Here is a 13,732-nt window from a genome sequence, read left to right as displayed (position 1 = left end):
TAAACACACATCATACACCCTCATCACACACACACATCATACACCCTCATCATTCACACTCATCATACACTCTCATCATACACACTCACCAATCATACACACTCATCATAAACACACATCATACACACTCATCATAAACACACATCATACACACTCATCATACACACTCATCATACACACACATCATACACACACATCATACACCCTCATCATACACACTTATCATACACACTCACCACAAACACACATCATACACACTCATCATAAACACACATCATACACACTCATCATACACACTCATCATACACACTCACCATAAACACACATCATACAAACACATCATCATAAACACACTCATCATAAACACACATCATACACACACATCATACACACTCATCATACACACTCATCATAAACACACATCATACACACACATCATACACACTCATCATACACACTCATCATAAACACACATCATACACACACATCATACACACACATCATACACACTCATCATAAACACACATCATACACACTCATCATACACCCTCATCATACACACACATCATGCACACACATCATACACCCTCATCATACACACTCATCATACACACTCACCACAAACACACATCATACACACTCATCATAAACACACATCATACACACTCATCATACACACTCATCATACACACTCACCATAAACACACATCATACAAACACATCATCATAAACACACTCATCATAAACACACATCATACACACTCATCATACACACTCATCATAAACACACATCATACACACACATCATACACACTCATCATACACTTTCATCATACACACTCATCATACACACACATCATAAACACACATCATACACCCTCATCACACACACACATCATACACCCTCATCATACACACTCATCATACACACTCATCATACACACTCACCAATCATACACACTCATCATAAACACACATCATACACACTCATCATAAACACACATCATACACACTCATCATACACACACATCATACACCCTCATCATACACACTCATCATACACACTCATCATACACACTCACCAATCATACACACTCATCATAAACACACATCATACACACTCATCATACACACTCATCATAAACACACATCATACACACTCATCATAAACACACATCATACACACACATCATACACACTCATCATACACACTCACCATAAACACACATCATACACACACATCATACACACTCATCGTACACACTCACCATACACACACATCATACACACTCACCATAAACACTTATCATACACACACATCATACACACTCATCATACACACTCATCATACACACTCATCATACGCACTCATCATACACACTCATCATACACACACATCATACACATTCACAATAAACACACATCATACACACTCACCATACACACACTTCATACACACTCATCGTACACACTCACCATACACACACATCATACACACTCACCATAAACAAACATCATACACCCTCATCATACACACTCACCATACGCACTCATCATACACACTCATCATACACACACATCATACACACTCACCATACACACACATCATACACACTCATCGTACACACTCACCATACACACACATCATACACACTCACCATAAACACACATCATACACCCTCATCATACACACACATCATACACACTCATCATACACACTCATCCTACGCACTCATCATACACACTCATCATACGCACTCATCATACACACTCACCATACACACACATCATAAACACACATCATACACACTCACCATACACACACATTATACACACTCGTTCCGCTCGTTTGTCGTCGTCTGACCTCTGACCCCACCCCGCTCCTCAGGCTGATGGCGAATGCCCGCCGGTGTGCTCGTGCGCCGCCTGGTCGGGGTCATGTCCGCCAGGTGTGAGCCTGGTGAGTGACAGCTGTGGTTGCTGCAGAACGTGTGCCAGGCAGTTCAACGAGGACTGCAGCTCCAGCCAGCCCTGCGACCACATCAAGGGGCTGCGCTGCCACCTGGGGGCGGGAGGACTGCCTGACAGGGGACTGTGCCGAGGTGAGGGCAACACACACACTTTTGTTTGGAGTGCAGAGTTTCATTGTAAATATTTAATGTTTTCATAGCTGCAATTTTGCCGCCATCTTGTGGACAACATGAGTAAAACAGGTCAATGACCATGAATTTTAAATGGGAGTGTCCTCAGCACAGCATTCACTTATATGACCCAGACCACACAACCTTTCCCACTCATGGTGCAAAATGCAGGCAACACAAGAAGTCAACACATGAACTTTGTGGATGTTAATAAAAATGTCCAAGCACCATACATCATTCAGAATTAAACACACTTAAATGTAGCGAGAAAAAGTTGCAATATTGACAGTGTTGTCACAAAACTGCCATGCAGGTTGTTTTTGGTCAAAAGTAATAATGAATCAAAATAAATGTTGTTATGAATTTCTGACCTATTCAGGACTCCAAATATTTCACATCAAATATTCCACTTTGAAATATTTCTTGGGGAAAATATTGCTGATTTTGTGCGTTTGCCATTAAAAAATTAAGTTTTCTTTTATAAAAAGGGCATAAAAAAGACAAAACAAACATGAAACTACAATAAAAACGTATGATCAATGGATGGATCTGAAGTGTTGATTTAAGTGTTAAAAGAAAAAGAAAAAAAAATGAAACATATATATATATATATATATATATATATATATATATATATATATATATATATATATATATATATATATATATATATATATATATATATATATATATATATATATATATATATATATATATATATATATATACATACATATATATATATTTATTCACATATATTAAAAATAACAATGTGGGAGGAAAATATTGCATATTTGTGTTTTTGTCATAAAATTCAGGGTTTTGACAAAATAGGCATACAACATAAAAATAAAAAACATAAATTTAGATTGATAGATAGACCTGAGGTTGATCAAAGATTTAAGTGTTGAATAAAAAATATATACATATTTGTATATATATATATATATATATATATATATATAGATATATATATATATATATATATATATATATATATATATATATATATATATATATATATATAGATATATAGATATATATATATATATATATATATATATATATATATATATATATATATATATATATATATATATATATATATATATATATATATATATATATATATATATATATATATATACATATAAATATGTATACATATATATATATATATATGTGTGTATTATATAATTATACAATTATACAACTATACAATACAATTATACAATACAATTATACAATTATACAATACAATTATACAATACAATTATACCACTTTACAACTATACAATACAATTATACAATACAATTATACAATACAATTTTACAATTATACAATACATTTATACAATACAATTATACAATACAATTATACAATTATACAAGTATACAATAAAATTATATATATATTATAAAGGTTGGTTTAGAAAATGAACAATATCAAGATGGCCGCCGCGTGCTGTGAGTGTTCCTCATTTGTCTTTCTGGCCTGCGTGACGACAGCGGAGGCACACGGTCTGCCCTGCGACTTCGGCGGCCACGTCTACCAACACGGCGAGAACTTCCAGCCCAGCTGCCGGCACCAGTGCACCTGCATGGACGCAGTGGTGGGCTGCACGCCCCTCTGCCCCCACCTTCTGCCCCCGCCCGACCGGCGCTGCCCGCGGCCCCGGCTGGCCACGCCCGAGCACGCCTGCTGCGAGGAGTGGCTCTGTGACCATGACAACCGCATCGGAGAGGAGGAGGAGGAGCCAGAGGAGCCGCCGCGCCCCCCTCTGCCGGACGCTCCTCCCCCCAACCGCATCAGTACCTTGCCGCTGGTACCACCCAAGTTCACAGGTGACCTGGTCGCACGCGCACACACACACACACACACACACACACACACACACACACACACACACACACACACACACACACACACACACACACACACACACACACACACACACACACACACACACACACACACACACATATATACACGTATACCCACACACACATTTATATACATACATATACCCACACACACTTATATGCATGTATACCCACACCCAGACACCTATATATATATACACACTTACCCACACACACTTATATATACACGTATATCCACACACACATTTATATACATACATATACCCACACACACACTTATATATACTGGACATGTATACCCACACCCACACACCTATATATATACACACTTACCCACACACACACTTATCTATATACGTATACCCACACACACAGTTATATATACACGTATACCCACACACACATTTATATACATACATATACCCACACACACACTTATATATACTGTACATGTATACCCACACCCACACACCTATATATATATACACACTTACCCACACACACACTTATATATACACGTATACCCACACACACAGTTATATATACACGTATACCCACACACACATTTATATACATACATATACCCACACACACACACTTTTATATACACATTTACCCACACACACACTTATATATACACATTACACACACACACACTTTTATATACACGTATACCCACACACATACTTAAATATACACATGTATACCCACACACACGTATATATATACACATTTACACATTTACACACACACTTACACACACACACACACACACACACACACACACACACACACACACACACACACACACACACACACACACACACACACACACACACATGTATATATACACACATACCCACACACACATCCTTATATATACACACACACACACTTATATATACACGTATACCAACACACATACTTATATATACAGGTATACCCACACACACACTTATATATACACATTTACACACACACGTATGTATACACAAATACCCACACACACACACACACACACACACACACACACACACACACACACACACACACACACACACACACACACACACATATATGTAATGGGGTGTGTGTGGGAGGAAAAAAGATATACCTGTAAGGGGGGTGTGGGGGGGGGGGGGGGACTGGGATATATGTAATGGGGGTGTGTGGGAGGGAAAAGGTATACCTGCAAGGGGGGAGTGTGTGTGTGTGTGTGTGGGGGGGGGGGGGGGGCAGGTATACACTTAATGGTGTGTGTATGGGGGGTAAACAGGTATACATATTAGGGTGTGTGTATGGGAGGGAAAACAGGTATACACTTTAAGGGGTGTGTGAGGGGGGAAAACAGGTATAGCGGTAAGGGTGTGTGTGTGGGGGGTAAACAGGTATACAAATAAGGGTGTGTGTATGGGGGGTAAACAGGTATACAAATAAGGGTGTGTGTATGGGAGGGAAAACAGGTATACACTTAAGGGGGTGTGTGAGGGGGAAAAACAGGTATAGCGGTAAGGGTGTGTGTGTGGGGGGTAAACAGGTATACACTTAAAGGGGTGTGTGTGGGGAGAAAAAAAGGTATACACTTAAGGGTGTATGTGTATGGGAGGAAAACAAGTATACACTTAAGGGTGTGTGTGTGGGGGAGAACAACAAGTATACACTTCAGGGTGTGTGTGGGAGAAACACAAGTATACACTTATGGGGGTGTGTGTGGGTGGAAAACAAGTATACACTTAAGGGGGTGTGTGTGGGGGGAAAAAACAAGTATACACTTCAGGGTGTGTGTGTGGGGGAGAAAAACAAGCATACACTTAAGGGGGTGTGTGTGGGAGGAACACAAGTATACACTTATGGGGGTTGTGTGTGGGGAGAAAAAAAGGTATACACTTAAGGGTGTATGTGTATGGGAGGAAAACAAGTATACACTTAAGGTGGTGTGTGTGGGAGGAAAACAGGTATACACTTAAGGGTGTGTGTGTGGGAGGAAAACAAGTATACACTTAAGGGGGTGTGTGTGGGAGGAAAACAAGTATACACTTCAGGGGGTGTGTGTGGGGGAGAAAAACAAGCATACACTTAAGGGGGTGTGTGTGGGAGGAAAACAAGTATACACTTAATGTGTGTGGGAGGAACACAAGTATACACTTATGGGGGTGTGTGTGGGTGGAAAACAAGTATACACTTAAGGTGGTGTGTGTGGGAGGAAAACAGGTATACACTTAAGGGTGTGTGTGTGTGGGAGGAAAACAAGTATACACTTAAGGGGGTGTGTGTGGGAGGAAAACAAGTATACACTTAAGGGGGCGGGTGTGGGTGGAAAACAAGTATACACTTAAGGGTGTGTGTGTGGGAGGAAAACAAGTATACACTTAAGGGTGCATGTGTGTGTGGAAGGAAAACAAGTATACACTTAAGGGTGTGTGTGTGGGAGGAAAACAAGTATACACTTAAGGGTGTGTGTGTGTGGGAGGAAAACAAGTCTACACTTAATGGGGTCTGTGGGGGGGTTAAAAAATGATAAAAACGTCTAATCGACAAACAGATCTGTGTTGAAAGAAAAAAAATCGCATGACTTATTTCTAACACTTATCAGTGGGACTCTTTTGGATCCCCAATAATTTTAGTGGGATTTTTTTTTAAATATTTCGATTCGAAACGATTTGATTCAGAATCGATTTTCCAATCAAAACGTTTCGATTCAAGATTCAAAACGAATCTCGATTCAAAATCAATACTTTTTTAACAACATTGGATACCACTTCTATGATTAACTACATTCCTCCATAAAATAAATATTCAGCTCTGATCAATGTTTGTATGACTTAAAAGTAAACTGTTTCATAAAATCTAACCCAGCTATGAACCTTTGGGCACCACACGATTCGATTCCATTCTTGGGGGCGATGATTCCATTCAGAATCGATGCTCGATTTGAAACGATTTGATTCAGAACCGATTCCCAATTCGAATGATTCGATTCAGAATGGATTCTCGAATGGAAACAATTTGATTCAGAATCGTTTCTCCATTCGAAACGATTAGTTTCAGAATCGTTTCTCGATTCGAAACGATTAGTTTCAGAATCGTTTCTCGATTCGAAACGATTTGATTCAGAATCGTTTCTCCATTCGAAACGATTAGATTTAGAATGGATTCCCAATTCGAAACGATTTGATTCAGAATCGATACTCGAATCGTTCCGATTCTCGATTCAAAATCAATACTTTTTTAATGCCATTGGATACCACTTCTATGATTAACTACACTCTTCCATAAAATAGAAAATCAGCTTTGATTTATATGACTTCAAAGAAAAGTGGTTTTGTTGAATAAAATTCTAGCCAAACATTTAATAAAGTCAAATACAAATAAGGCAACAAGAGAAGTATACAACACTTATTTTATAAAGTACATTTGTATAACAGATATAGATAATCTACATCAACAATAGGATTTGTCTGAGTGGCTGGACAGGACAGATTAAAAAGAAAGAAAGATTAAAATCGATTAAGAATCGTGATTCATTCAAAAATCACTTTTTTTGTCACCCCTATAAATACTAAACTACTTTTTGTATTGGGCTCAAATACTTACACCACCGTTCAAAAGTTTGGGGTCACATTGAAATGTCCTTATTTTTGAAGGAAAAGCACTGTACTTTTCAATGAAGATAACTTTAAACTAGTCTTAACTTTAAAGAAATACATTCTATACATTGCTAATGTGGTAAATGACTATTCTAGCTGCAAATGTCTGGTTTTTGGTGCAATATCTACATAGGTGTATAGAGGCCCATTTCCAGCAACTATCACTCCAGTGTTCTAATGGTACAATGTGTTTGCTCATTGGCTCAGAAGGCTAATTGATGATTAGAAAACCCTTGTGCAATCATGTTCACACATCTGAAAACAGTTTAGCTCGTTACAGAAGCTAGAAAACTGACCTTCCTTTGAGCAGATTGAGTTTCTGGAGCATCACATTTGTGGGGTCAATTAAACGCTCAAAATGGCCAGAAAAAGAGAACTTTCATCTGAAACTCGACAGTCTATTCTTGTTCTTAGAAATGAAGGCTATTCCACAAAATTGTTTGGGTGACCCCAAACTTTTGAACGGTAGTGTATTTCCCTCAATCAAATACAAACGTTTTGAATAGTTTGCTGGTGTGTCCGTGTTAGAGAAAACTGTTTAAGAATCACTAATAATTCATTCCCCCAGTCGTGTGCATTCTTCATCAGCGACAACACAGATGCTGAGTCGGTGAAATCAACTCACCACTTCCTGTTTCACTTCCACTTGAAATGTGACCTTTCGCATGTTTCACAGATTCATTCTCCGTGTCTGAGGTGTCGCCGGGGTCCAGATGTTTCGCACAAACCACCGAGTGGACAGAATGCTCCGCCTCCTGCGGGATGGGCCTGTCAAGTCGCGTGACCAATAACAACCCAGACTGTCAGCTGATCGGAGAAACCAGGCTGTGTCAGATACGAGAGTGTGACCCGGAGCTTCCTCTCGCTATTTGGGTACGCAATGAAAAAACACTCTACCGCATGAATGATCATTGAGTACCGTATGTCCTGGACTATAGAGCGCACCGGACTATAAGCCACACCCACTACATTTTTAAAGAAAAATTTTTTTTTACATATATTAGCCCACATCGGACTATAAGACGCACACACTAAATTTTAAAATATTTTTTCCCCCCATTTATTATCCGCACCGGCTATAATCCGCACCGACTAAGTTTTAAAAGGAAAAAAAAATATTAGGCCACACCCACTACATTTTAAAAGAAACATTTTTCCTCATATATTAGCCGCACAGGACTATATGCCACACCCACTTAATTTAAATTATTATTTTCTTTCCCATATATTAGCTGCACTGGACTATATATATATATGCCACACCCACTTAATTAAAAAAAAAAAAATTCTTCCATATATTAGCTGCACCGGACTATAAGCCACACCCACTAAATTTTGACATAATTTTTTTACACATATTAGCCTCACCGGACTATAAGCCACACCCACTAAATTTTAAAAGAGAAATATATTTTTGCATATATTAGCCACACCAGACTATAAGCCACACCCATTAAATTTTAAAAATATATATTTTCCCCCATTTATTAGCCACACCAGACTATAGGTTGCACCCACTAAATTTTTTTAATAAAATAAATGTTTTCCATATATTAGCCGCACCGGCTATAATCCGCACCCACTAAGTTTTAAAAGAAAAAAAAAATATTAGGCCACACCCACTACATTTTAAAAGAAACATTTTTCCTCATATATTAGCCACACCGGACTATATGCCACACCCACGTAATTTAAAATATTTTATTTTTTTTCCATATATTAGCTGCACCGGACTATAAGCCACACCCACAAAATTTTGACATATTTTTTTTACACATATTAGCCGCACCGGACTGTAAGCCACACCCACTAAATTTTAAAAGAGAAATATATTTTTGGCTATATTAGCCACACCAGACTATAAGCTGCACCCATTAAATTCTAAAAATATATTTTTCCCCCATTTATTAGCCACACCAGACTATAGGTTGCACCCACTAAATTTTTTTAATAAAATAAATGTTTTCCATATATTAGCCGCACTTGGCTATAAGCCGCACCTACTAAGTTTTAAAAGGAAAAAAAAAAAAATAGGCCACACCCACTACATTTTAAAATAAACATTTTTCCTTATATATTAGCCACACCCGACTATATGCCACACCCACGTAATTTAAATATATTTTTCTTCTTCCATACATTAGCTGCACCGGACTATAAGCCACACCCACTAAATTTTGACATACTTTTTTTACACATATTAGCCTCACCGGACTATAAGCCACACCCACTAAATTTTAAAAGAGGAATATATTTTTGCATATATTAGCCACACCAGACTATAAGCCGCGCCCATTAAATTTTAAAAATATATTTTTCCCCCATTTATTAGCCACACCAGACTATAGGTTGCACCCACTACATTTTTTTAATAAAGTAAATGTTTTCCATATATTATCCGCACCGGCTATAATCCACACCCACTAAGTTTTAAAAGGAAAAAAAAAAATTAGGCCACACCCACTACATTTTAAAAGAAACATTTTTCCTCATATATTAGCCACACCGGACTATATGCCACACCCACTTAATTTAAATTATATATATATTTTTCCATATATTAGCTGCACCGGACTATAAGCCACACCCATTAAATTTTGACATAATTTTTTTACACATATTAGCCGCACCAGACTATAAGCCACACCCACTAAATTCTAAAAATATATATTTTCCCCCATTTATTAGCCACACCAGACTATAAGCCACACCCACTAAATTTCAAAAATATATATTTTCCCCCATTTATTAGCCACACCAGACTATAGGTTGCACCCACTAAATTTTTTTAATAAAATAAATGTTTTCCATATTTTAGCCGCACCGGCTATAATCCGCACCCACCAAGTTTTAAAAGGAAAAAAAAATATTAGGCCACACCCACTACATTTTAAAAGAAACATTTTTCCTCATATATTAGCCGCACCGGACTATATGCCACACCCACCTTAATTTAAATTATTATTATTTTTTCCATATATTAGCTGCACCGGACTATAAGCCACACCCACTAAATTTTGACATATTTTTTTTACACATATTAGCCGCACCGGACTGTAAGCCACACCCACTAAATTTGAAAAGATAAATATATTTTTGCATATATTAGCCACACCAGACTATAAGCCGCACCGATTACATTTTAAAAATATATTTTTTCCCCCATTTATTAGCCACACCAGACTATAGGTTGCACCCACTAAATTTTTTTAATAAAATAAATGTTTTCCATATATTAGCCGCACTTGGCTATAATCCGCACCTACTAAGTTTTAAAAGGAAAAAAAAAAAATTAGGCCACACCCACTACATTTTAAAATAAACATTTTTCCTTATATATTAGCCACACCCGACTATATGCCACACCCACGTAATTTAAATTTTTTTTTTCTTCCATATATTAGCTGCACCGGACTATAAGCCACACCCACTAAATTTTGACATAATTTTTTTACACATATTAGCCTCACCGGACTATAAGCCACACCCACTAAATTTTAAAAGAGGAATATATTTTTGCATATATTAGCCACACCAGACTATAAGCTGCATCCATTAAATTTTAAAAATATATTTTTCCCCCATTTATTAGCCACACCAGACTATAGGTTGCACCCACTACATTTTTTTAATAAAGTAAATGTTTTCCATACATTATCCGCACCGGCTATAATCCACACCCACTAAGTTTTAAAAGGAAAAAAAATATTAGGCCACACCCAGTACATTTTAAAAGAAACATTTTTCCTCATATATTAGCCACACCGGACTATATGCCACACCCACTTAATTTAAATTATATATATTTTTTCCATATATTAGCTGCACCGGACTATAAGCCACACCCACTAAATTTTGACATAATTTTTTTACACATATTAGCCTCACCAGACTATAAGCCACACCCACTAAATTTTAAAAATATATATTTTCCCCCATTTATTAGCCACACCAGACTATAGGTTGCACCCACTAAATTTTTTTAATAAAATAAATGTTTTCCATATTTTAGCCGCACCGGCTATAATCCGCACCCACCAAGTTTTAAAAGGAAAAAAAAATATTAGGCCACACCCACTACATTTTAAAAGAAACATTTTTCCTCATATATTAGCCGCACCGGACTATATGCCACACCAACCTTAATTTAAATTATTATTATTTTTTCCATATATTAGCTGCACCGGACTATAAGCCACACCCACTAAATTTTGACATATTTTTTTTACACATATTAGCCGCACCGGACTGTAAGCCACACCCACTAAATTTGAAAAGAGAAATATATTTTTGCATATATTAGCCACACCAGACTATAAGCTGCACCCATTACATTTTAAAAATATATTTTTTCCCCCATTTATTAGCCACACCAGACTATAGGTTGCACCCACTAAATTTTTTTAATAAAATAAATGTTTTCCATATATTAGCCGCACTTGGCTATAAGCCACACCTACTAAGTTTTAAAAGGAAAAAAAATATTTTGACATATATTAGCCGCACCGGACTATATGCCACACCCACTTAATTTTTAATATATTTTTTCCCCCCCATTTATTAGCCACACCAGACTATAGGTTGCACCCACTAAATTTTTTTAATAAAATAAAGGTTTTCCATATATTAGCCGCACCTGGCTATAAGCCGCACCTACTAAGTTTTAAAAGGAAAAAACATATTTTGACATATATTAGCCGCACCGGACTATACACCACACCCACTTAATTTAAAAAGGAAACATGTTTTCCCATTAATTAGCCCGCACCGGACTAAAAGCCGAACCCACTAAATTTTTAAAATATTGTTTTCCCCCATGTATTGGCCACACCAGACTATAGGTTGCACCCACTGCATTGTTTTAACAAAATAAATGTTTGCCATATATTAGCCGCGCCTGGCTATAAGCCGCACCTACTAAAGGAAAAAAAATATTTTTACATGTATTACCCTATATGCCACACCCACTTAATTTAAAAAGGAAACATGTTTTCCCATTAATTAGCCCACAAATTTTTTAAAGAAACACATATTTTCCTATATATTAGCCCCAACGGACTATAAACTGCGGCCACTAAATCTTAAAAAGGAAAAATATCTTTACATATATTGGCCGCACCGGACTATAAGACGCACCCACTAAATTTAATTTGTTTTATTTAGATATATTAGCCGCACCGGACTATAAGCCGCACCCACTAAGTTTTAAACGTATAAAATATGTTTACATAAATTAACCGCACAACAACCGGTCACAAAATTCTAAAAGAAAATATATATATTTACATATATTAGCCGTACCCGACTATAAGGCACACCTGCTGATTTTTTAAATATATTTATTTAGATATATTAGCCGCAAAAAAATATTTTTACATAAATGAGCTGCACTGGACTACAAGCTGCGGCCACTAAATTCCATCCATCCATTTTCTACCGCTTATTCCCTTCGGGATCGCGGGGGCGCTGGAGCCTATCTCAGCTACAATCGGGCGGAAGGCGGGGTACACCCTGGACAAGTCGCCACCACATCGCAGGGCCAACACAGATCCCAAAAAATCTAAATTCAAACCATGGAAGCATGCTGGAGATGTAGTGGTATCTTCAAAGATAGTAGAGTCAGTTTTATTCAGTTGTAATCCAAAGTTTTAGTCAATAGGTTCCTTATTCTTCTCGATACTCTTGTTGTGGGGCAGACTGGATCATACATGCACATGCATGCTACATTCCTTCTGCTGTTGCCATTTGTCATACAAAGTAGTGTTTAGTTATCTGTCAATAGACTCCATATAGAAGCGCTAAAAACTGCAACGTGGCTGACGGGGTGGAGACACGGCCGAAAGGAGGCTTTGTCTGGAAGAGGGTATCGGCACGTAAATAAGACCGCCCACAAAAGGGTGCATTCTGAAGAAACAGTCAGAAAGCAGCTCAAAGATGGTCTGCAAAACAAAATCTATGCAAAATGTTGACCAAAGCCCCACCATTACATGTTATGTAGACCACAAGGAAGTGCTGTAAATGTAGTAAAACAATCACAATATGACCCGTTTATGTTGCAAG

At 37.3% G+C, this 13,732-nt stretch overlaps 2 protein-coding genes across 3 annotated transcripts in view; one reads left to right on the top strand and one right to left on the bottom strand.

Annotated features, from left to right (window-relative positions):
* zgc:64051 (leukocyte surface antigen CD53) overlaps window positions 1-13,732 on the bottom strand; it is a 171,342-nt gene that overhangs the window by 58,266 nt on the left and 99,344 nt on the right. The window lies entirely within an intron of this gene.
* The window catches only part of LOC133632757 (CCN family member 1-like), a 42,632-nt gene that overhangs the window by 19,676 nt on the left and 9,224 nt on the right, over window positions 1-13,732 (top strand). For both annotated transcript variants that reach the window (XM_062025408.1, XM_062025407.1), the window contains 3 exons: window positions 1,889-2,102; window positions 3,651-3,986; window positions 8,349-8,545. In XM_062025408.1, the coding sequence (XP_061881392.1) occupies window positions 1,889-2,102; window positions 3,651-3,986; window positions 8,349-8,545 (747 nt within the window). The remainder of the gene's footprint in view (window positions 1-1,888; window positions 2,103-3,650; window positions 3,987-8,348; window positions 8,546-13,732) is intronic.

Source organism: Entelurus aequoreus, linkage group LG17, assembly GCF_033978785.1.
Source record: "Entelurus aequoreus isolate RoL-2023_Sb linkage group LG17, RoL_Eaeq_v1.1, whole genome shotgun sequence".
Lineage (NCBI taxonomy): Eukaryota > Metazoa > Chordata > Actinopteri > Syngnathiformes > Syngnathidae > Entelurus > Entelurus aequoreus.
The sequence above is the reverse complement of the archived record's forward strand: the minus strand, read 5'-3'. Positions and strand labels throughout refer to the sequence as shown.